This window comes from Pocillopora damicornis, chromosome 1 (assembly GCF_964200805.1).
Source record: "Pocillopora damicornis chromosome 1, jaPocDami1.2, whole genome shotgun sequence".
Lineage (NCBI taxonomy): Eukaryota > Metazoa > Cnidaria > Anthozoa > Scleractinia > Pocilloporidae > Pocillopora > Pocillopora damicornis.
In genome coordinates, this window is record NC_142670.1 from 25,544,486 (window position 1) to 25,570,705 (window position 26,220).

The following is a 26,220-nucleotide window of genomic DNA, read 5'->3' on the forward strand; positions in this document are numbered from 1 at the left end:
TCCTGGTTTGCTAAGTTGTTTCCAGAAAGGGAGGCACTCCTTTATTTGCCTTGAATTGCGAGGTACCGTTGTATGGGGCACCAGGATATGCAATTTCATAATCTAGTCTTATTTAACAAGGTTCTTTTTTTATTTCGAAGCCTTAGATAGCGTTTGAACCTTAGTGACATGACGTCTACACTTATTGGGACAAACAGTTTTCACATCAAATTTTGTGTACTCTGTCTGAAAATGCTGGATGGCGGAGGTGGACATGTCGCAGTCTATACAAACTTATTTTTTATATTATAAGGGTGGCTATGGATATGTCTTAAATGGATCAGAAGCTCTTTGTCTCGAAGGCACAAATCCGCTTCCACCCTCTATTTCTAGTCCCACCTGAGAGTGGACTGTTGTTTGATTTGATCACTGATTTGTTTATTAAGGGTCGCAAATGTGGTACTGTTCATCTGAATTCAGATCATTACTATGAAAGTAAATGCAAATATTAGTCATGAAAATCGACATAGTTCCTCATTATAGTTTGTTATTAGGTTCTTTTAAAACCTGTAATAGCATTCAAAATTTTTTACAATACAAACTTATTTTTTATATTATAAGGGTGGCTATGGATATGTCTTAAATGGATCAGAAGCTCTTGGTCTCGAAGGCACAAATCCGCTTCCATCCTCTATTTCTAGTCCCACCTGAGAGTGGACTGTTGTTTGACATGAATTTGAAATATTGATTGATTGATTGATTTGATCACTGATTTGTTTATTAAGGGTCACAAATGTGGTAGTGTTCATCTGAATTCAGATCATTACTGTGAGAGTAAATGCAAATATTAGTCATGAAAATCGACATAGTTCCTCGTTATAGTTTGTTATTAGGTTCTTTTAAAATGTGTAATGACATTCAAAAATTTTTTTCTTTCTGAACTGGTGAATCACTATATGGAACAAAGACAATAACTTGTCCATCACTTAAGCTATAAGAGCTTCCGACTTAGAATTGAGTTTGCAGGAAGAGAAAGAACACCCAACAAAGCAGAAAAAATTACTTCATCGTAATATGTTAAATATAATAAAACAGGCTACCAATTCTATTTTTTTACGAATAGTTATATCTTCCATACGTGCAGAAGTGATATAAAGCCGATGAAATGAAATATATTAAAGCGTCAAATCAGCCCTTCTCGGCGAAGATCAAAATACTTTTAAAAGTATACGTAAATATCCTTTATCTTGTATGTTGGTGTGCCACACGATGTGCCGGTAAAAATACCGGCATTTTCTGCACTCAGATCTCTCCTGAGAATCACCGTTGCATAGCGTACACTGGGGTTATTGTTTTGCCAAAAGTTTGTGTTTACACTGCTGCATTTTGTTGTTTCACCATCAAAGATGTGAGCTAAAAGATTAAAATAAAACAAAAGTTTAAAAACTCGAGCTAGAAATTATATTTTAATTATCTAAGTTGACGAGAATTTTGATCCCGAAAATTCAGGGTATTTTAGGTTTCGTTAACTTGTTTTTGTTTTGTTTTAATTTTCTCCTCGTTGAACAAATTTGTGGATCCTTAACTGCCGTGATAGTAACTTTAACTTTTGGCAGTACAGGGAGAGGGAAGTGGGGGCTGATGGATGCCTCTCCCACCCTATCTGGTTTTTTTTCTTTAATTTCATAAAGAGGATTTTATCTGAGGAACTTTCCATCTCAATAGCTTTCTGTTTATCATGGAGACATATTTACGGCAAACTTGGTGGAAATCAAAGGAAATATAAAATGACCACCTTAAGAAATGGCGATGAAATAGCACTGTATCTCAAGAGAAAATAAGAAAGAAATAGAGAAACGCTTTACTCACAATCTCCACCCATGAAATATTCATTTGTGATGGAATCTCCTTGAGAGGAATCAAAGGGATGCACACCTGTTGATTTGTTTCCAACTGAAGTTCGACCATACCTAGAATTCAAAAACATAATCGACTTCTCTCGAGTTTCATAACCTTTGCACTTTACTTTTAAGCTCCTGCAGCTTATTTCAGGCTCATTAAATTGTCGAGCAAACATTCTGGTACTGAAAAGATTTCAATGTACATGTGTATATATACTCACCTGTTATCTCCAAATATGCTCCAACACGAAACTATTCCAACGAACTCTTGAGTGTATTTTATCCTGGTCCAATAGCCTTTAATCAGGGTCAGAGCCCCGGGAGGTTCACCAGAACCACACGCATTTCTGGTCACCTGGCCTGAAATGACGAGCCCGTCATTTTCTTCAGCGTAGGTCAGCGTCACTCCATCCTTAAAAGTTTGCTTGATCCATTGCGGAGTTACCTTCGTCCATTCTTGTACAGGAAGAAAAAAATTAACATCCTAACAACCTCTCTGTCTTCATATAGAATGCAATTGAATGGGCACAAACATGTTACCGATTCTGTTGTGTTACGAACAGTAATATCGCTAACAGATGTAGAAGTGACATTAAGCCTTTGGTCTGGTGTGACATGATTATACGATCAACTCTTAGACGGAATAACCTGTTCCGTAAAATGACATAAAAAGCGTCAAAATGAAATGAAACAGATAAGATTGAAATTCCATGGGACCGTTGTGGTAAATGTTTTGCAGAGTATGTTATCTTTTTTTCTTTCTTCTTTTGTTTTTCTTTGTTGTGTTTTGCGTTTTTTGTTTTTTTTGTTTTTTTACTGTCTGTTTGTTTGTTTTAATAATTTGCGTTGCAAGAAATTATATTTAAGGCTCAATGAAAATTCACTGAATCCACTTTTAAGAAAGCCCATAACATTTTTGAGTTATTCTATTTTATTTATTTGTTTTTTAAATAACATATATGTTAGCGTTTAGAGAGTGGTATGTTGCTTGCACCAATCAGATCGTTTAGGGTATGTATCTCACACCAATCAGAGCGCCGTTTTTGTTCTTTGGTTTGAGAGTGTTCAAATTTCAGAATGAGAAATGTTGGCTTTTCTGTGTTTTTAACGTGTATTTTACCGCGCTTTAAGAGAAATGCGATTCAACTGGACAGCTGAAAGATATCAGATTACCTATAGTAAACGTGTTACTCATGCTATGAAAGTGGTGGATAGTTATTCGACTGAAAATGGAGTCCTGTGCACTGTTGCACGATGATGGTTATTGTTCCTTCACGACGAGAGTGAGTGGAAAAATTTTGAATCAAATATTGCTTGAGGTGTTGATGAATTGCACCAATAAACATTTTTGATTTGAGCAGGTCTTTAACGGCAAGCTGTGTTGCAAGATTCATGATTTGTTAAGTGTACCGATTATATTTTTCTGGATTGGTTTGCTCGGTGCTATCTCTAGATGAATGTCTGATTAAAATTAACTATGGACGATTTTGTGTATGTTTTCGATGCCTGGAGAAAGTGATCTTGTGGAGTCGTTTGTGTTTGGCCAAGGACGAATTCAAATACCATCGTTGCCACGTTTATTTGATTTTATTATCTGGAATAAATGATTTACGGAGGTAAGTTAATACGATGTGATCTACTAACGTCGAAAATTTATCAAGTCGGAGGAACAGTTTTGGTCTCGGTCCGCATTTTTGTCAACAAAATAAACACATACCGCTCAAAAACGGATGATAATACGGACCACGTGCAAAGCTGTCAATTGTTTCTCGAATGTTGCGCGTATTAAATATTTAATAGTGACTTCTCATTTACATCTACATCTACTTTTACTACCTTCATAAAATCTGTGTGGACATCACACAACCAACTTGCGCAAAAAGTGAGAAGACTATATGAAGGCTTGAAATTATATTAAGATCGATTTTGATCAAGAAATGGGCCAGGAATATTCAACAATAGTGTAAATAATCGTGAAAGCTGATCGCGGAAAAGTGATTGCGATCAGTAAACTTACTTCCAACAGCTGACTTGTCACATTATCCTTGGAAACTAACAAGAGACCCTGCAGGTCGAATCCAATAAACGCCGCTTGAGTCCAGATCTCTATTTTCGTCAATATTTCTACATGAAAAGCCTGGTACCGTGGGCAAGGACCCTTTCTTTCCTTTAGAACAAAACACCAAGAAAATTCTGTCAATAGTATGACACTTGATCAAGATTGATGACGGTCCTTGATACAAAATTTCTTTGCGTAAAGCTGGGGGATGAATACATTTATATATATATATATATATATATATATATATATATATATATATATATATATATATATATATATAACTAACTGCAGACAGTACTGTTTCGGCCTTCTGGGCCTCATCAGTGCAGTGCTGATGCTAGGATGGAGGTAAGGCTACATAGCCACCCCAAGTGATCTCACACGTGTGGTATCATCTAAGCCATGCCAGAGTGCTCAAACTAGATAAACTAGTGAGCATGCATAATGCAAGCAGCAATGACTCATCCTAGTAGAGTGCTCAATTTGGACATGAAAGCAAAGCTTTGTATGCCAAAGAGCTATATCTAACTGCAGACAGTACTTTTTTTTTTTTTTAATATAAAAGCCTGGAGACCAGGCAGTTTTATTTCGTCAATGATATCTATTTACAATTCTAATTGATTAAAGTATTCGAATTAAATTATGAGTTATTTAGGTAATTACAGGTCTCAATTAACTAATGATATTTTCTCTTACAGGCGGCACGAACAGCGCACGGGCTATAACAGCCCGGAGTAAGCGCCCACCTGTAAGAGGTAACAAAGTTCTATTTAAAAGTTTTCTATTTACTATTTACAAAGAGATATTTCAGACCATGTGGGGCGCAAGCAGCGCGCGGGCCTGTAGCCCGGAGTAAGCACCCCTCATGGGCGAGATTTAACAAGTTTTATTATATACAAAGGTTCAGGGGGGAGCAAGAGAGGGGAAGAAGATGGGCTTACCAGCGTCGACCGAACAAAGTACGTTTTTAAAAGACCAAAAATTCCTTAAGGTATCAGTGTCGTTACTAAGAATTCTGAGTTGGACATCTTTCTTAATTAAGTCTATAATCGCGTTGGAGCTCAAAAGAGAACCTTCGAAGGTAGCTTTATTTCTGGCAAGCCAACACCAATATATGATGGTTGCCTTGAGAAAGTTAGATAAGGATATAGCGGTGGTAGATTTGTCTAGGGAAAAAGGGTAGTAGATAGATGTAGGGGAGATAGAGAAGGGGGAGTCGAGTAGAGCACGGAAAAGGGGGGAGAAGTGGTCCCAGACTTTCACAACTCTGGGACATCCCAAGAAGCAGTGTTCAATAGTTTCCGTTTTTCCGCAGATCGCGCATTTGTCATTATTGATGTATCCCCAAGACTTAAGGAGATATCTTACGAGGATCATTCTATGGATCAATAGCCAAATTAGATCGTTCTTCTTGTTTTCAATTAGCTTTAGGCGAGACTTGCGCCACACCCAGGCCCAACGATTGATGGGGCGGTCCATAGCAGACGCCCAAAAACCGGAGCACCGGGGTGCAACGCAGACGGGGTCAAGCAACAAAAGATATAAATTCTTACCGGTGAGTAAATCAGGTAAGGCACCAGTTTTCTGATGCAAGGTACGGAAATTATCTAGACAAAGGCGGTAGTAATTGGAAGGAAGGAAGGAAGAGGGAGCAGAATTGGTGGGAAAAGAAAAACGGGGATCTAGAATAGTTAGCTTATGTCCTAAAAAATATCGAGCTAGGTAATGCCATTTGGATGTGCCAAAGTCATCTCTTAAACTGGAAAAAACAGAAAGGCGCAGGCTAGCGCACTTAGCTTTAAAATTAACGACGTTGAGGCCCCCGGATGATGGGGGCGCACAACAGCGATCGCGACTAACATTTTCCATTTTCCCTCTCCAGATAAAAGGCCAAATGATCGACTTAAAGCTATCGTGCACCCAACGGGGTGGGGGGATGACTTTAGCAACGTGCCATAAACGGCTTGCGCCTAAAGTATTTACAATTAAGGTCCTACCGATAAAAGACAGGTCTCTTTGTTTCCAAAGATTTAGAACCGAACTTAGTTTGTCTAATTTGGCCCGCCAATTGTCGTCGTCGACATTGACGAGGCCGTTTGAGAAGTAAACACCAAGCACTCTCATTTTAGTGACCCATTTGAGGCCATAGGGAGATTCAATTCTAGTTCGCCATTTTCCTAACCACATTGCTTCAGATTTGGACGTGTTCAGTTTAGCGCCAGATCCTTGTTCAAATTTTGATACGACTCGGAGAAGTGAAGAAAGAGATCTTTCGGATTTTAAGATGCAAGTAGCATCGTCAGCGTACTGGGATATTTTATATTGAAGGCCCCCTGCTCCGGGGAGCAGGAAACCTTCAATATCTTTACAATTACGGATTTGCGTTGATAATACTTCTGAAACTAGCACATAAAGGAGAGGAGATAATGGGCATCCTTGTCTCACCCCTCTTCTTAAGTGGACAGGGGGGGACAGGGAGCCATTAACAATGATTCTAGAGAAGGCTTTAGAATAAAATAGTTCGACCCACCCACAAAAGGAGGGGCCGAAACCAAATTTACGCAATACTCTCATCATGAATTCGTGGTCAACTCGGTCAAAAGCTTTTTCTTGATCTAAGGAAATGAGAATACCCGGTTCATTAGTTTTGTCAATCATGTCGAGGGCATCACGAAGTAAGGCCAAATTTGAGAAGATAGTGCGGCCGACCACGCCGCACGTTTGGTCTGAATGCACGATGGAGTTCATGACTTTTTTCAATCGTTCAGTGATGATTTTAGATGCTAACTTGTAGTCAGTGTTTAACAAGGAAATTGGGCGCCAATTTTTTGCGAGGCGTCGATCATCTTTTTTGTGGATGAGTCGTAGGAGGCCCTCGTACTGGCTATCCGCGAGGGAGCCAGCAAGAAAGGCCTCGTTCAAAACAGAAAGGAGAGATTCGCTCAAATCGTTCCAAAAACACGAGTAAAATTCTGTTGGGAGACCATCAGAACCGGGTGACTTGCCGGTCTGAAGGCCTTCCAATGCAGTAAGTAATTCTTTATTAGAAAAAGGGCCTTCACATAGATTGCGCTCATAATCAGTCAGTGAAAATTCGAGGCCGTCAATTATTTCAGTTTGAATTCGCATATCAAGAGGATCTTGGGTGAATAAATTCTTGTAGAAATTGGTTAAAATTCTTTCAAGATCATTTTGAGAATTTCTGAGAACACCGTTCTCGTCAAAAAAAGATTCAAAACTATTCATGTCAGCTCGTTTTTTCTCCAGACGGAAGAAATAGCGTGTTGGTTTCTCACCTTCTTCGAACCATTGTGCTCGGGAGCGGACTTTAGCTCCTTCGGCTTCTTTCGAGATCAGAGAGGACAATTGGCTTTCCAAATCGCTAATTACACCTGGGTTATTTAAGCGATTAGAATGTAAAGCGTTTTTAGCATGGGTTAATTGCTTAGTAATTAGGATTCTTTTGGCATTTGCTGTTCTCTGTTTACGGATACAGTATGAAATACTTGTTTTGCGGATTTCAATTTTTAGAGCATCCCACCATTCGCGAAGGGAGGCGAATTCGGGGATTTTAAGCTTAAAGTTGTTAATCGATTTTGACATAATGTTTTTAAATTCTACATCTGAGAGTAAAGAGCTGTTGAACTTCCAAATTCCAGGACCGTGATTAGAAGGGTTAGTCGTTAGTTCAATTTTTACAAAGTCATGATCGGATAGGTCGTATACGCATGGAAGAATATTACATTTCGTTACTAGGGTTAAGCCTTTAGCGACGAGAAAGCGGTCAATTCTAGATGCCTGGGTATGGTCTTTATTAGACCAGGTGAAAGTTACTTTGCGCGGGTTGTTTTTGCGCCAAATGTCTGTAAGTGAGAAGTCAGCACAAAGGGATCGGAGAAGTTTTTGATCAGACAATAGGATGGCGGAACAATTTAATTTATCTAGGACATTGTCCACACAATTAAAGTCTCCCCCGATCACTAGGTCCCCTTGGGGGAGAAAGTAATTGTGCAGACAAGAGAAAAAACTTTTACGATCCGAAATAGTATTGGGAGAGTAAATGTTTACTAAATTTAGTTTAGAATTATAGTAGTCAATGAGTAAGCTCAATATTCTTCCTTCGGAATCGGTCAAAAAACGGATAATTTTGCCTGGAAAGTTTAGAGAAAAGAGGATGGCAACACCGGCAGACCTGCCAGTCCCGAAGGACCACAGACATTTGCCGCGCCAGAGTATTTCGAATTCCTCCGCTTGTTTTTTGCATGAGACATGTGTTTCTTGTAAAAGGATTATGTCACAGTTTGAATAATTTAATTCTTGAATAATTTTTCGACTTTTACTGGAGGACCCGAGTCCTCGCACATTTAGAGAAATTATTTTAAGCTTACTCATTGAATATAAATAAAAAATTAATATCTGTACCGCCTTCTCCTAGGTTTAGCTCTCTCCCATCCATCATCATCAGTTTCGGAGCCAGAGTAGTCACGGCGGGAAGATCTATCGCGGTCATCGCGGCCGCGATAATAATCTCGATCGCTTCTATCTCTCCCTCTTCTGTCGTCTCTCCGGTCATCTCTTCGTTCTTCTCGATCGTCCCTCCCTCGCTCGTCTCTTCGTTCTCTTGGTCGTTCTCTTCTACCTTCGTCGCGTTGTTGTTCTCGTTGTTTCTCTTGATCTTGTTGTTTCTGTTGTTCTTGCTGTTCCTGCTTTTCTAGTAATTTCTGTTGTTCTTCTTGTTGTCGCTGTTGTTCTCTCTGTTGTTGTAGTTTTTTCTGCCTTTCTTCTCTTTCCTTGGCGCGCTGGGCTCGCTCTTGTTTCTTTTCCTTTTCAGTTTTAGGTGGCGTTGGCTCACTATCGACGTTCGCGCTGAAGAGCAGGAAGGGGCATTGAGGCATGGAATGGTTGTCCGCTAAACAAACGGAACATCTTGGCGAGTCTTTACATTCTTGAGCTCGATGCCCAGGGCATTCACAATTAAAACAACGGACTGCAGAGCAGTCTTTGGCCATGTGGTCAGTAGCTCCACAATTCCGGCAAGCTTTTGGCTGATTTGGGTACCATATTTTGATAGGTTCACCAGCTATGTTGATGTTGGCAGGGATAGTTCGATGTAGCGCCATTCGAGCCGTTCTTACTCCATTCTCGATATGTTGTGCAATTTTGTCGCGCCGAAATGAAAGGACACGACCGTAGTGGCTGAGTCGGCCAATCACGGCAGTGTCGGGTAGTTCAGCGGGGGCTTCATGGATCTTGACGAGGACCAAACGATTTTCGCAGTCGCCCAGGAACACTTTGAGACCGGCAATCACGACAAAAGGTGTTTCAAGAGCGGCTTCTTTAGCTGCACGGCTCTTAAAAGTCACGATCCAAGATCTATTGGACGCCTTTCTCTGGATTCCGGTGATAGCGTCAATATCGATTTCTGCCGCGTCAAAAGCTTCGAGAATTATTTGCGATGTGACGGTTGTATCAACGCTAAAATAAATAGAGCGATCCTTCGTGATTCTACTTTGACTAGGAGCATTCAAAAAAGGCACGGCCTGAAATTTCACACCCTTATTTTCCAGATTTTTTAGTACCTCAGGGATTTCGATTTCCACGTCTGCGCCCCAGGACTGTGAACCTTCTACCACGCTTGCGTCTACGACGTCTCCTGGATTCGCTGTCGAGTTATCTGTAGTAAACTGGCTGATATTTTCACTTTCCTGACTGTCCATGTTGACCAATTGCTGCAAAAGCAAGGAAAATAAACTTTTCATAAGCCTTTTAACCTTACCCAAGAGGCCGAGAAGCTTTCAGTACTGTTTCGGCCTTCTGGGCCTCATCAGTGCAGTGCTGATGCTAGGATGGAGGTAAGGCTACATAGCCACCCCAAGTGATCTCACACGTGTGGTATCATCTAAGCCATGCCAGAGTGCTCAAACTAGATAAACTAGTGATATATATATAGTATATAGTATATATATATATATATATATATATATATATATCTAATACACATACATACATATATATATATATATATATATGTATGTATGTGTATATATATATACATATATATAATTTGCACTATGGAGAATGTGCTTCCGTTTTCAACGCTTTATTCAAGACCCTTTTTTTTTTTTCCGTTTTCAACGCTTTATTCAAGACCCGACGCGTTTCGGCATTTGCCTTCCTCAGGGGCCTTAACATGCAATTGTTACAGAGTCGTAATTGGTTAATTGTGTGACGTAGTACAGTGCATGTTGCTTAATTAAATGCTGAGTCAAATCTCTCGTAAACAATTAGTGTTTCTAATTGGTTAACAGTTTTAAAACCTTTATAACGTATGTTATAAACAATTTATGTACCTAAAACTTTATAAAGGTTTTCGCGTAAAAGCTTTATCCAGTTCTTTTGTTTAGTCCATATGGCTGAAAGGAGTTTAATGTTCTTTGCCAAAAAATCTCTCTTTCTCTAAGGACTTCTTTCTTTTTGTCAGTCTCTAAATGATCTTTTCGGATTTGCTCTATAATGGTTATGGTAACATTCTTGTTGAAGTCGTGAGTTCGTTTGTTATGTAAAAAGTGTTCCGTGAGTTCGCAGCTACTCACTCCCTTTTTAATATGGTTTCTGTGATTGTTTAACCGTAGGTTAAATGCAGTTTCGCTTTTGCCAATGTATTGAAGTTTGCAAATGTTGCACTCGATTATGTAAATGATCCATGACGATTGGCAGTCCACTGTATGAAATATGGTATAGGTCTTGTTGTTATTGGGACTGGTGAAAGTTGTGGTCTGGTTGATCTTTTTACACCAACTACACTTCGTTCTTTCACATGCTCTACATCCCTTTGGTATCAAATTCTGAGGTGTTTCGTTTACAAATCTTGAACGAACAAGTCTGTCTCGTAGACTTTTCGGTCGTCGGTAGGCTACTAAAGGTGGCTTGTTGAAGATGAATGATAATCTTTCTTTTGATTTGAGAAAGTTCCAATTTCGTTTAGCAATTTCTGCAATAAATGTGGTATGGGGGTTGAATGTCGTAACCAGAGGAATTCGATCTGTTGGTTCACGTTCTTTGGTCTGTAAACATTCCTCTTGAGTCAATGTTAGCACTTTCTGCATTTCGTGGAGAACTTTGCGTTGTGCATAACCACACGCTACAAAGAAATCCGAATATTCGAGGATTCGTTTCTTCAATGTGTCTGTTGAAGAGCATATTCGCCTCAACCTCAAGGCTTGACTGTATGGGATGCTCCGTTTCAGATGAGGTGGATGTGCTGATGTCCAATGGAGGTATGGATGAGTATCAGTTGGTTTCTGATAAACATCTGTACTGATGTTGCCCTGATCGTCCTTTAGAACGGTCGTATCAAGGAAATTCACTGAATGTGCGGAGATTTCGTGTGTAAACTTGATTGAGGGTGCTACACTGTTAAGGTAATTTATGAAATTAATCAAAGAGTCTTTATCACTCTTCCAGATAAGGAATATATCATCTATAAAGCGTACCCAGAGTATGATATGGTCCATCCACTCTGTTTGGTACACGAATCTTTCTTCAAGTCTACCCATGTATACGTTTGCAAAGTTGGGAGCGACTCTGGTTCCCACGGCTGTTCCTTTGATTTGAATGTAGTGTTCATTGCCAAAGGTAAAGTTGTTAAGCTTAAGAACCTTCTCGAGGAGACACGATAATGTCATCGGTGATGGCTTGTTCTGGTTCGTTTTGCCTAGCTCTTCCTCCACAATAGTGAGTCCTTCGTCTGTGTCTATATTCGTATATATATATATATATATATATATATATATATATATATATATATAGCGTCACGTAATTGCTTCTTTTCTTCTGGCTTATATTTCAAATGTTTCTGGTAACATAAGACTTTGATTCGGAAAAAATATGCTTAATATAATGGAAAGTGAAACGTAATTCTCGCCTCCCAGCAAACGTTAGTTTTGTGTTACAACGGTTGTATTCCGTGAAGATTTATATGAGGAAATTTCAAATGTGTCGGGTAACAAGATTTTTGATGAAAAGATGAACAAATAAGCAAATAAATCAATGAATAACTCACTATAGGGGGGAAGGAGGTTTTCCTTTTTTTTTTTTTTTGCGAAAACAATATGCTTAATATAATGGACATTGAAACGTAACTCTCGCCTTCCAGCGAATATAAGTTTTGTATTACAACGGTTATTCCCCGTGAAGGTTTATAGGAGGAAATCTAGATTCGCAATTTCTACTATTCAACTCCTTATTCATATAATTGGCATTAATTCAACCATTAATTTTTCAATAGTTTTTCTTAGATGTCAACACACTCGTGGGGTGGTCCTGCAAAGCTGAAACCATGGCTACACGTTACCATTCGGTTATGGTTTCTGCCTCTTTTTGCGTCGGAACAAAACTCTCCTAAATGTCTAGGCGGCTCGTTTTAACCGAGAACTTAAAGTCGTGCATACAAAGCTCATAAGTATCGTTTGTTTGGGACATTACATCAACGATGATTGTTAGGCGGGCGTCTCGGGAAATATGCTTTCGTTGATAAGTTTATCTATAAGTGTATTTGACGTTGCTTTTCCTTGACAATAATATTGATCGAACTCTCCTCGCTCCAGGCAACATACATACGACATGTGTAAATCAAAGGTTGAACAACACTGCTTCCAAAACTATCAAAGATAAGCAAACTCCCCCGACCCCGAGAGAAAAAAGGAAAACTGTTTTCACTTGCAGGAAACCAGCTGAATTACTTAAGCAATCGTGAAAGAGAATTGGTGGCGACATCTTTTTCATATATTATCAGATTATTGCTTTAAAACTCTTACCTCGATCAGGATTATCAGAGTAAACGTAACCATCGCTCGCGTGAAAACTGTCAGGTTTACTTTTCCTTGATTCTGAATTCAATTGGCAGGTTTTTGAAGCGAGGTTATAATTTAAACTTTGACAAGACGGATCCGTGTTACAAGTACTGTAGCAAAATGCTAGTCTTTCAGCTGTGAATGACTTAAGTACATAACCAACGAGGAAAAATCCTGGCTTCGAAGTAGTCTTGACTTTACATTGCTTTAGAGCCATGCTGGACGGGGAAACAGCGACAAGTACTTGAATGATGAAAATGAGATCAGCTAGCAATGCCATAGCTGAAGGATGAGTTGTCTTCGCTGTTTGTGGTACAAGGTAAAAATTAATCTTGAAAAACGAGACATTAATCTTGATTTCATGAACAACGTTCGAACTAATTATTTATTTATTCATTCTTTCATTAAAAATAGACCTATATCAAACAATAAGCAAAATAAAACAAATGAAAATTAATAAAGAACAAAGAAAATTTTGTAGAAACCTTTTGGTACAATTCTAAAACATAGCTGTAGTCCAAAAGGCAATCATGACAATTGTTTCCCCCCATTGTTTTCTTTATCGAACGTAATATTTACATTGAGGCTGACCTCCATGATCTCTTAAAGATAATTTCTCTTTACAGGGTATGACAGTTGAAGACCCAGGAAAAGTGTTTATGTAAAGGTAATAGACAATACGTGTAAAGCAAATAAATGTAGCAATTTGTAATCAGTCTTTTTGGCAGATCGCGTTCGTTGTAATTTCAAAAGACAGAAGTCATGCATTTACAAAACCAAAGAAAAGAAAGTTAAGAAAAACAATAAATTACGCAAAAATCCTAAACTTGATTTGAATATAGTAATAAGCGCGAATCGTTTAATAAATTTCGTTTTTTAAAAGTTGGTGTCTAATTGCTTTGATAGCGGGGTGCTTTCTATTTTCGTTGGTTTAATAAACTGATGAATGCCTTTTATTCTTTAGCCAGCTGTCACTTGTTGTAAATTGTGCGTGCCAATTCTAGAATAATCCTGCACAGAATCAACAAGTATTCGTATTATTTCGAAGGCTTTCTAAAATTCATGAGAGGGGAATTGCAACTGGGAACGATTCCCCTCTAGATCTATAGCAAAACATTTTGAGACGTTGTTTGCGAGGTTGCGAATCTATCTTAAAGACGACTATTAAGTTCGGAATTCTAGTTTGCCATACAGTGGTAATTAAGCAAAATAAGTATGAACACTTTAAGAATAGTGACGATGAAGATCAATAATTTAGAAGATTTACATCATGGTGACGCACGTTAAAGGCCAAAATGTAATAATTGCCCTAAATGTAATAAAGTCCTAAATGTAATAACATTTGGTCCTAAATGTAATAGGCCTTAATTCAATACAATCGTTTAACTGCGCTAGTGCATTGTTGTTGAAGCGGACATTCCCACTGAGATGTCAAAGTGACAGATGTTGCACCGAAGAGCCCTCTAATCAATATTTATGCCATATTGCGGGCTCGTTGATATAAATCAGCGTCTTTTTATTTGCTAGAGACGAAGGTCGAGAAGAATTGGCGACAAACCCTTATAATAATGTGCTTTTGGCATCTAATTGACAGACGTCAAAACAATGAGAACGCTGATGAATACCTCTCTTTATATCACTGGCTCAGACTCTTTAGTGCAACAGATTTTGACGATATACTTGTGTGATCAGTGCTGAAGTTAACACTTTATGAGCCAAATTACAAGGAAATGGAAGTCCACTGACCTACACGTTAGACAAATTCCAGGCTCGGAAGTATATTTTTTGTACTGTCTTCCCTTGCCAGATTTGTACGGGTCTGCATGAAATATGTTCATTTGCGTCATTGACCAGGGCCCAGTTGTATAAAGGGCGGATAAATCGCTATCCAGCGTATAAGTAACAGCACAACTTATAGTATTATTCACTGGATAAAGATTTATCCAGAGGATAGCGTTATCCGATCTTTGAACAACCAGAGCCAGGCGTGAGGTCAAGACAGCTGGATATTGGCCGAGTTCTTTTTTTACTTTTTTTTAAAAACGCAGAAAAAGAACAAGGTTAATATCCAGCCATCTTGACGAAATAAACTTGTGGGCTTTACTGGGGTCAATTTTCGCTCTGTATGTTCCGCCGGCCATTACGGTCAATTCTGTGGCCTATTAAAGACCTTTCTTGGTCACCTTTGGGCAAATGAAGCTTTCTTGAATGTTAATATATGAAAATCATTCATGTAAACTGCGGATAAAGACGTAAATATGATTGTGGTCAGTAGCCCATTACTTGGTTCCTGCCATGGTAAAGCACTGCACCGGTATCGCAGAGGTCATGGTTTAAAATCCCATACAGGCCTGAATCTTTTTCAGGCCTTATTTTCACTACTGCTCTAGTAGTGTTCATTACTACGACGATTGCTTTCATATTCATGTAGTTTTCTTGATAGCTACTTTGTGTTTATTCGTCTGCTTTGTAAAGCGTTTTAAAAGTAGGCAGAATATAAACTGTTTATATTCTCCTGAACTATTGTCAACCCCCTCGTCAAAATGTGAATCCATCTATCGGCACATCCTTCTTGGCTCATTACTGGGAAGTACCCCATGAGAAAGTCTCACATAGTAAAAGGACATCATGCGCAAAATATCCACAATTATGTATATCTATTGCCAGCTTATCTCGTACCCAGATCCTACCGTGTAAATGTAACTGAGATGTAGGACCTTACAACCGCTTGGCCTGAAATGGTGAGTCCGTCATTATCCTCTTTGTAAGTTTTTTCGATCCATTATGGAGTTTTATTCCCTTGCCCTTTCTTAGGCAGAAAAAAAAAAGCGTTGATATTCTAAAAGCCTGATTGTCTTCAATTAAAATGCCAATTATTATTTGAATCAAAAACTGTTTTAAAGTGATAATACTTATTCTACATGTATTTTAATTGGCCACAAACACGCTACCAACTCTTACCAGTACTGTTCCTTAATAACTTAATTTAGTGGCTCATGGACCATCCGCAGAATCCACTGTAAATAACAATAACACGATTTTTCATATTACCGAACAGTTTGTATTCATAATGACTTTATTTGATCGATCGGTAAACCTACGTCCGACGGGTCAATGGTCACAGTATCCTCGGAGACTAGCAAGAGAGCCTGCACACTGAATCCAGTAAACGCCGCTAGCGTCCAGATCTCCATTAACCTGGATATTTCTACCTAAGAGGCATGGTACTGTAGGCTGAGACACTTTCTTTCCTTCAAAACACAACAAAAGCATTAAGATAAATTTTCAGTTAATAGTATGATCTTTGATTTCGATTAATGACATTGTTGGTTGCATACTATATTTGATAAAGCTTGGTGTTACATTGCGTGACACTGTTGCTTTCATTTCAGTTGAACATGTACCGAAATGAATCGGGTGACATATGACTGTTGATGAATGGATGAATAATTAAACGAAAGAATAAGTGAATGACTAAGTCCAAAAGAGTGTCACGGGCTATACGATAATTCATGTATAAAAACAAACAAATAACAAAATAAACCAAACAAAAAACAAATACAATAAAGCACCATTGGACATAATTTTATTGTTTGGTAGAGTAGCCGCTTTCTCACTAATGATATGAATAATGTCGAATCGGTTCCCGGGATGATGTCATGAGCCAACCCGCCCCATTCACCCATTTATCGGTCGTGAACGATAAGGAGGCCAATTTTGGGATTAAAAATACACGAGAAAAGATTTATAACGTCGATGCGACGTTAATTTTTTCGACTCTGTTACCAGTACGACAAGGTAATTTATTTTGTCGGAAAAACACATCTTCGACGGCACTTTAAGGTTGTAGAAGGTTTACATCACAGTGACGTGTGATTTGACTATGTGGTCACAGCGTATTGATCATTAAAAGTACCTCGCTTGTCCTCCAATATTGTCAATAGTAGGACATTTAAATGCATATGAGGACAACCGGTTCAAATGGGCCTGTTTAGTATCCAATGGGTAACGAGTTTCTGAATTATCAATAAAACCGGAAAAGAAAGGAAAATTTTATAGAAAATAACAGCTTCACAGCTTCACCCGATGAAAATTAATTTACTTTGAAGTTCCTCAAGAACTAAAACTAAAACAACGAAAGACTAAAAAAAAAAAATAATATAACAAACAAAGAAAACAAATTATCATGATGGTGATTGATGTACCCAATTTTTGTATAATTCTTCGAAATATTACCGACGAAAACATCTTTTATTCTAAAGTGTCCAAGTTGTACCAAAGCCTTAAAATATTTTTTTTCCCAAGCGATCACCAAGATTTTGTAGTTTCTCGCCATCTTCGCTTAATAGTGCATTTTCGTTGAATGAAATTAAAAGCCATATTACTCGTAGACGCTTCCGTGTTTGTCAGTATTTATTATTTCATTTCCCTCTAAAGTGATAATAATAGCAATAGCGTAATGAGTCTGAGTTGGCAAATTGGTGTTCAGAGCTTGCAAAACTGTTTTGCAACAGGTAAGTCACTGAGCTTGTTTTTTATCCATGTGTGCGTGCGTTTCATGTCTACTGGAATAAAAAGATAAGAAATAAATAAGATAAGAATAAAAAGTAAGAAAAAGATAAAAAAAAGATAAAAGATATAAAAAGAAAAAGATAAGAATAAAAAGAATAATAATAAGAATAAAAAGATAAGAAATAAATAAATAAAATAAAGCTTACCTCAATGCTTTAACTTGATATTTGCGTTCATCTCCCTTTCTAACAGGTCTTGGGGATTTTAAAACTGAAAATTCTAACTATGGTACTTAAACCCTGGTGAAAGAACTGCGATTGAGGTAAGCCAAGAATTAAACATCAAGGCTAAGGTGTGTTTGTTTGCCAGGAGCCCATTATTTAATGGACTCCTAATTTGCTAAGTTGTGTTCCGGAGGGGGGGGGGGGCACTCCTTTATTTGCCTTGGATTGCGAGGCACAGTTGTATAGGGCAACAGGATATACAATTTCATAATCTAGTCTTATTTTAACAAGGCTATTTTTTATTTCGAAGCCTTAGGTAGCGTATGAACCGTAGTAATATTATATCCACACTGACTGGGACAAACAGTTTTTACATCAAATTTTGTGTAATATGTCTGAAATGCTGGGCGTGGATGGCGGAGGTGGATGTAGCAGTCTATAGAAACTTATTTTTTATGTTATAAGGGTGACAGTGGATATGTCTTAGATAGGATCAAAAGCTCTCGGTCTCAAAGGTACAAATCCGCTTCAACCCTCTATTTCTACTCCCGCCCGAGAGTGGACTGTTGTTTGACATGAGTTTGAAATATTTCAAAATGACAGCCTTTCACTGATTTGTTTATTAAGGGTCACAAATGTGGTAGTGTTCATCTGAATTCAGATCATTACTATGAGAGTAAATGCAAATATTAGTCATGAAAATCGACATAGTTCCTCGTTATGGGTTGTTATCAGGTTCTTTTAAAACGTGTAATAGCATTCAATTTTTTTTTCTTTCTAAACTAGTGAACTGCTATATGTAACAAAGACAATAACTTGTCTATCACCTACATGTAAGAGCTTTCGACTTGGAATTGAGTTTGCACGAAGAGAAAGAACACCCAACAAAGCAGAAAAAATTTGCTTAATCGTAATATATTAAATATATTAAAACATGCTACCAATTCTGTTTTTTACGAATAGTAATATCTTCCATTCGTGCGGAAGTGATATAAAACCTTCAGTCTGGTGTGACATGATTAGACGATTAAATCTTTGACGGAATAACGCGTTTCGCAAAACGAGTGAAAAAGTGTCACAATGATATAATATATTAAAGCGTCAAATCAGCCCTTCTCAGCGAAAATCAAAATACTTTTAAAAGTATACGTAAATATCCTTGATCTTGTAGGTTGGTGTGCCACACGATGTGCCGGTAAAAATACCGGCATTTTCTGCACTCAGTTCTCTCCTGAGAATCACCGTTGCATAGCGTACTTTGGGGTTATTGTTTTGCCAAAAGTTTGTGTTTACACCGGTGCATTTTGTTGTTTCACCATCAAAGATGTGGGCTAAAAGATTTAAATAAAACAAAAGTTCAGAAACTCGAGCTAGAAATTATCTTTTTATTATCTAAGTTGACGAGAATTTTGATCCCGAAAACTCAGGGTATTTTAGGTTTCGTTAACTTGTTTTTGTTTTGTTTTAATTTTCTCTTAGTTGAACAAATGTGTGGATCATTAACTGCCGTGATAGTAACATTAAGCTTTGGAAGTACAAGGGGAGGGAAGTGGGGGCTGCTGGATGCCACTCCCACCACATCTCGTTTTTTTCCCGGCTTTAATTTCATAAAGAGGATTTTATCTGTATCTGGAACTGTCGATCTTAGTAGCTTTTTGCTTATCTTGGAAACACATTTATTGCGAACTTGGTGGAAATCAAAGGAAATATTAAATGACAACCTAAAGAAATGGCAATGAAATAGCATTGTACCTCAAAAGAAAATAAAAAACAAACAAAGGAATACTTTACTCACAAACTCCACCCATGAAGTATTCATTTGTGATGGAATCTCCTTGAGAGGAATTAAAGGGATGCACACCTGTTGGTTTGTTTTCAACTGAAGTTCGACCATACCTAGAATTCCAAAACATAATCAACTTCTCTCGATTTTCATAACCTATGCAATTTATTTTTGAACTCCTGCAGCTTTTTTCAGGCTCACTAAATGTGACCCTCCACGGGCTTTCAGGGAATAGGGTGAACGCATGCACACGGCACGTTATAACACGCTCGCACGCTAATGGCATGACACGCTTACCGTGCAGATATCCACATAAAAACAATTGATTTTGGAAAGCTTGTTGTAGCCATTGTTCCTATCTGGCCAACACGGTAGATTATTGTTTCTATAACACGCTGGATTTTTTTGTTTTTTTAACACGCTAAGCTCCTTTGTCCCTTAACACGCTAGCTTATCGTGTACAACCCAGCTCACTTTGTTACTAAATTATCATGAGAATGGCGTTTGTAAAGTATATTACTTATGGAATATAAGCAAAAATGAAGAAGATCTTCTGTCGATCCTATCCGAAAGTTGTAATGAAAAAAGGAAACTGTCACGGCAAATCACGGCTCTTTCCCTGAGGATTTTCACAAGGAATTCAGTAAGCACGACGTGTTTCACAAGGTCCAGAGGAGCTCAGTTTGAACACATGAATTACTTTTTTAAAAATTATTTCTTACCTTATAAGATATAAATCCTTATCGCTTCATGAAGTTAATAAGCCCAATACCGAATCTTTGTGAATCCTTCAGCAACAGTTTTCCGGCTCCATGTCTCCTACGCGGTCGCTGTTCATCACTCAATGCAAACCGGCATTTTTAAAATGAATAACCGCTAGTTAGCCGGCGCAATGCGAAGCCTTCCGAGCGAAGCCGGCGTGTTATAAAACTGGCACGGTCACCGTGTTATATCGTGAAAAGCGTGCTAGTGTACCATGTGCGTGCGTTCACCTTATTCCCTGAAATCCCGTGGAGGGTCGCAAATTGTCGAGAAAACATTCTGGTACTGAAACGATTTAAATGTACATGTGTATGCATACTCACCTGTTATCTCCAAATATGCTCCAACACGTAACTTTTCCACGGAATTCTTGGGTGTACTTTATCCTGGTCCAGTAGCCTTTAATCAGGGTCAGAGCCCCGGGAGGTTCACCAGAACCACACGCATATCTGGTCACCTGACCTGAAATGACGAGCCCGTCATTTTCTTCGGTGTAGGTCAGCGTCACTCCATCTTTATAAGTTTGCTTGATCCATTGCGGAGTTACCTTGGTCCATTCTTACACAGGAAGAAAAAAATTAACATCCTAACAACCTCTCTCTCTTCACATATAATGCAACTGAATGGCCACAAACATGCTACCAATTCTGTTCTGTTACGAACAGTAATATCTCTTATACGTGTAGAAGTGACATTAAGCCTACGTTCTTGTGTGACATGATTAAACGATCAAATCTTAGACGGAATAACTCGTTCCATAAAAGGACCGAAAAAGCGTCAAAATGAAGTGAAACAGATAAGATAGAGATTCCATGGGACCGTTGTGGCAAATGTTTTTGCAGAGTATGTTTTCTTTTTTTCCCCTTTGTTTTGTTTTGTTTCGTTTGGCGTTTTTTCTTTTTTTTTTGTTTTTGTCTGTCTGTCTGTTTGTTTGTTTTTTAATGATTTGCGTTGCAAGAAATCATTTTTAAGACTCGAGGACAATCCATTGAGTCCATTCTTAATAAAGCCTACAACATTTTTATCTTACCCATTAGCTACTGTTCATAACAAATTTGTTTGATCAATCAGTAAACTTACGTCCAACAGCTGACTTGTCACAGTATCCTTGGAAGCTAACAAGAGACCCTGGCGGTCGTATCCAATAAAAGCCGCTAAAGTCCAGATCTCCATTTTCGTCGATATTTCTGCATGAAAAGCCTGTTACCGTAGGCAAGGACCCTTTCTTTCCTTCATAACATAACAACAGGAAAATTTTGTCAATAGCATGACCCTTGAGTTAGATTGATGACGGTCTTGGATACAAACTATCTTTGCGTAAAGCTGGGCGATAAATACATTTTTAGAACGCGTCACGTGAATGCTTCTTTTCTTCTAGCATATATTTCAAATGTTTCGGGTAACATAAGACTTTTGATGAATAGATGAACAAATGAGCAAATAAATGGATGAATTGCTCACTCTAGGGGGAAGGAGGTTTTTCAATTTTTATTTCTTATGCGAAAACAATATGCTTAAGATAATGGAAAGTGAACCTAACTCCCACACCCCAGCGAATATTAGTTTTGTGTTACAACGGTAACATCCCGTGAAGGTTCGTAAGAGGAAAACTAAATTCACAATTTCTACTATTCAGTTCTTTATTCATATAACTGACATTAATTTAACGATACATTTTTTAAAATATTTTTCTTAGAGGTTAACACACTCGTGGGGTGGTTCTGCAAAGCTAAAACCATGGCTATACATTACAATTCGATTTTGGTTTCGTGCTTCTTTCTGCGTGGAAACAAAACTCTCCTGGATACCTAAGCGGCCTGTTTTAACTGAGCACGTTTGTTTGGGAAGTCTCATCGATGTTGACTGAGAGGCAGGCGTCTCGGGAACTTTGGTTTCGTTTATGAGATTATCTACAAGAGTATTTGACATTACTTTGACAGTAATATTTATCAAACTCTCATATTTCTAGGTATAACAACCACATTGAGAGAACTTACCACATGCATACGACATTTTTAAATCAAAGATTGAACAAAACTGCTTTCAAAACTATCAAAGATAAGCAATACCCTTCCCCGACTCCCACAAAATTGGAAAACTGTCGTCACTTGCAGGGAACTAGCTGAATTACTTAAGCAATCGTGAAAGCGAATTGGTGGCGACATCTTTTTCATAAATTATCAGATTATCGCTTTAAAACTCTTACCTCGATCAGGATTATCAGAGTAAACAGAACCCTCCCTCGCGTGAAAACTGTTGGGCTGACTTTTCCTTGATTCTGAATTTAATTGGCAGGTTTTTGAAGCGAGGTTATAATTTAAACTTTGACAAGACGGATCCGTGTTACAAGTACTGTAGCAAAATGCCAGTCTTTCAGCTGTGAATGATTTCAGTGCATAACCAACGAGGAAAAATCCTGGCTTCGAAGTAGTCTTGACTTTACATTGCTTTAGAGCCATGCTGGATGGGGAAACAGCGACAAGTAGTTGAATGATGAAAATGAGGTCAGCTAGGAATGCCATAGCTGAAGGACGAGTTATAATTGCTGTTTGTGGTTCAAGGTGAAAACTAATCTTGAAAAACAATACATTAATCATGATTTTATGTACAACGTTCGAGGTAATTATTTATTTATGTATCCTTTCACAATAAATACAACTATATCGAAGGAGTCATCCTCTGCCAATGCTTTTTAGAATAAAACAATATACAAAATAAAACAAATGGAAATCAATGACGGGCAAAAAAATGTCGGAGGGAAGTTTTTGTACAATTCTGAAACAAAGCTGTAGTCCAAAAGACAATCAATTATTTTCTCCCACTGTTTTCTTTATCGAAAGCAAAATTTACATTGAGGCTGAACTCCAGGATCTCTTAAAGATAATTTCTCTTTACATGCCCAATTATACCGTTAAGTGGCCGAGGGTATGACAAGTGAAGACCCAGGAAAAGTATTTATATAGAAATATAAAACAGTAAGTGTGAAGCAAATAAATGAAGCAATGAGTCATCAATCTGTTGCCGGTAAATCGCATTTGTAACAGTTTGCAAAGAATAGAATTCGTGCATTTACAAAATATGAACGAAGAAAATTCAAGAAAAAAATCAATTGTGCGCAAAGCCTAAACTTGATTTGAATATAGTAATAGGCGCGAATCGTGCAATAAACGTCGTTTTCAATTTGGTGTCTAATTGCTTTGATAGCAAGGAGCTTTCTATTTTCGTTAGTTTAACAAACTAATGAATGCCTTTTATTCTTTAGCCAGCTACCACTTGTTGTAAATTAGTGCGTGGCAACTCAAGAACAATACTGAAAAAAAACAACAATAAGTAGACACAATATTTCGATGGATTTGTAAAATTCATGAAAGGGGAATTGCAGGTGGGAATGGTTCCCTTCTAGATGAAAAGCGAAACATTTTGAGACGTTGTTTGTGAGGTTGAGAATCTATCTTAAAGAAGACTATAAGTTTGAAATTGTAGTGTGCCATATAGTTGTAATTAAAACAAAATAGATTTGACAGACTTTGCGAATAGTGACGATGAAGATTAATGATTTGGAAGATTTAAATCACGCTGATTGGTTGAGAAGGTTATGCTGGGTTGTGGAACAATCAAAGGATCAATGAGATTGAGAGTAATTTTAATTGCATAAATAGTTTTACGAATAACAAGCTACTCTAATTTGAATGGTTCTGAACAACGTCAATCAGTTGTCGGATTTGACGTGACCTGTAAAGCAACTTGAATCAGACAGTCATAAGCCAATAATATTTAAGCAACAAGTGCTTACTGACAGACGAGATTTAACGGCCTTCCGTTGTTAATACCAACCAGCCAAAATGAAGCGCGACAAGCAGGCTTGTGTGCTTCAGTTTTCAAACGGAAAGAGGAAGAATATAACGCTCCATTTTACTTTCCTGTGGTAGAATTAAAAACAGTTGACATATTGATTCGAAAATAAAGCTTAAAAAACAAATAAAATTTCTTCCAATTCTTGTGAACGCAAATTGCTTATTGAACATAGCGTTGTACAATTTTGGCATAACCACATCAGCCTCACGAATCGAGCTCAACCAATTCAAGATGCATATACGATTAATTGTGCTCCATTTAGTTATGTTCACATCAATTATTATGACTGCAATGATGTCAAGCTGTTGTTTATTCATTGTAACAAAACACTTCCACGTACTTTCCATTTTTGAGGAAAATTTTCCTTTTTTTGACACTGTTAGGTGAACCTCCACTATTAAATTACTGACATTTGACCTCAAAAGTCGAGCTTTTCCATGCATCTTTCTTGAGGCTGGGTAAGTAAAAAACAATAAAGTTTTCACGTTGGGTTGTTAAGTAATTATTCTAAAACATTTTAAGGGAGTCAACGACTGCTGTAACAATTGAATTTTCAAAAAGGTGCTAAAATGCAGATGATGTGGGGCTAGAAATTTCAGACAGCAAAAAGTGGAAAATCATCTAATCAGGTAAGTTTAGATGACAATATTGACTACGCGACGCTTTCTAATTGCCACCGTAATCTTTTTTTTATTTCATCGGGTAGCTTGGGAACAATTGAGCTACTGGAGTAGCCTCTGTTGCGGCACACATACTCTGCGGTTTGCTTTTGCTCTCAATTTAAACTTCATTGATACACTAATAAGGCAGAATTTCCTACAGATTTAAATATAGCAGTATTTTTTACCCGTGCCGTCTTCCTTCCGACTTTGTAGCCTGTAGACAATTATTGACTCTATTCAAAGGAAAATTAAGGGAAAAAAAGCTCTTTATGAAATTGATTAAATAAAAGAAAATTGACGCTACATCTACACTTTTATCAGGCCAAACTAAATAAGACATTTCTTTTTGAGATTTCACTGTGTCATCAAGTTGATTATGGACCAACTCTTTCTTTGTGTCTCTTAGTTTTGTATCTATTCAATTCTGAACGACCCCACATGACGTCATTTCCTTTTAACTATGCATAGATCAATAATTCAAGGTTTCTGAGAGATAAGAAAGTTATTGCATGCTCGAGTAGCCCTTTATTGGTCCAAGCAGTTGGTGGTTTGCCACCACGATTTAGTGAACATAAAATTTTTGCGCAATTTAAATCTTGTTTATACGTGAAAGTTATTTAGATTCCTTCTTAAAAAGTGGTTTGAAGTTCATTTCGAAGTAGAAATATTCAGAGCATTCACGTACTTTCAAGAGCTTACGATTTCCAATTGTATTCTTACACCTAAGACGGAGTGTACATTTTGCAGAACTCATCCAAACGTTTCGCAATCCAGCTCATGGCTTACGTTTGGAATCTTTTCTTCTGCTAAGAAATCCAACTTGACGTCATCTCCAATTAGATGAAAGACAGCCCAATCCTTCACATAATCTTGATACTCCCTAACATGTTTCAAGGCTTGATTAAGTGCTTCACTGGCTTTCTTTTCAGCAACTAATTGTTTATAAAAACACTTCATTAACTCCAGAGTGACCTGGTCATCAATCTCACATAATGCCACCAAAATACAACGTGCACCTGCCGCCAAAAAGCCTCGTGCGATCCCAACTGCACCTTCCGCTTTTATCTTTCCTCATACACTATGGCAGCAACTTAACTCTACCATTCTCGCTTGTAATTGAAGAGCAGTTAAATCAGTCATTGTTAGCATGTAGTCCTCCACTCTTGGTTCTTGCGATTCCCTTATTGGGTTTGGTGTCAACAAAATTTCTCCATTTTCGTCACCACCCTGCGCAGCAATGTGTACTAAAGAGGCAAATTTAAGGCGCCTTAGCACTTCCTCTTTCGTCGCATCTTTTCCAATGAGGGGCTCACTTTTAAGAATTCTGCCTACATTCTTGACTTCGTCTTCAGCTCCTGGAAGATTCCAGTTCCACGGCTGTTCGGTAACAATCTCCGCAAGATTCGGATTACCAACGAGAAGCACGCGTTGTTTGCCATGGAACTTTGGAGAATCCGCAATCAATTTCAAACTCGTTAGTGAAGGAACTAATCGTACTCTGTAAAATTCACATATGTATCTATCATGTGAGTCGATGAATGCTGTAAACGGCGCTCTACAGAGCGGGCCATCTGGGACAATAATTATTTCATCTCCGGTGAGGAGGTCTTCTACAGGTTTTATCACGA

At 38.0% G+C, this 26,220-nt stretch overlaps 2 protein-coding genes and 1 pseudogene across 4 annotated transcripts; all 3 read right to left on the reverse strand.

Moving 5' to 3' along the window:
- Positions 1–760: 760 nt before the first annotated feature.
- Positions 761–13,289, reverse strand: LOC149052939 (uncharacterized; annotated as a pseudogene). The gene is made up of 5 exons (XR_016187394.1): positions 12,759–13,289; positions 3,898–4,047; positions 2,102–2,336; positions 1,849–1,949; positions 761–1,392 (listed from the first exon to the last, which is right to left on the reverse strand). The product of XR_016187394.1 is annotated as an uncharacterized LOC149052939 (transcript).
- On the reverse strand, positions 10,056–11,506 carry LOC149052940 (uncharacterized). Its single transcript, XM_089208556.1, has one exon. The coding sequence runs from the start codon at positions 11,496–11,498 to the stop codon at positions 10,326–10,328; it is 1,173 nt and encodes a 390-aa protein (XP_089064682.1). The 5' UTR covers positions 11,499–11,506; the 3' UTR covers positions 10,056–10,325.
- Positions 13,290–15,970: 2,681 nt separating the features above from the next.
- Positions 15,971–24,962, reverse strand: LOC149052941 (uncharacterized). 2 transcript variants are annotated; one of them, XM_089208567.1, is made up of 7 exons: positions 24,778–24,962; positions 24,271–24,384; positions 22,282–22,535; positions 21,156–21,305; positions 20,399–20,633; positions 19,326–19,426; positions 15,971–18,861 (listed from the first exon to the last, which is right to left on the reverse strand). In XM_089208567.1, the coding sequence occupies exons 3-7, from the start codon at positions 22,532–22,534 to the stop codon at positions 18,668–18,670; spliced, it is 933 nt and encodes a 310-aa protein (XP_089064693.1). In that variant the 5' UTR covers position 22,535; positions 24,271–24,384; positions 24,778–24,962; the 3' UTR covers positions 15,971–18,667. The 2 variants fall into 2 exon arrangements, with proteins under 2 accessions (XP_089064693.1, XP_089064688.1); XM_089208562.1 differs by having other exon boundaries at positions 15,972–18,861; positions 22,282–24,384.
- Positions 24,963–26,220: the final 1,258 nt, after the last annotated feature.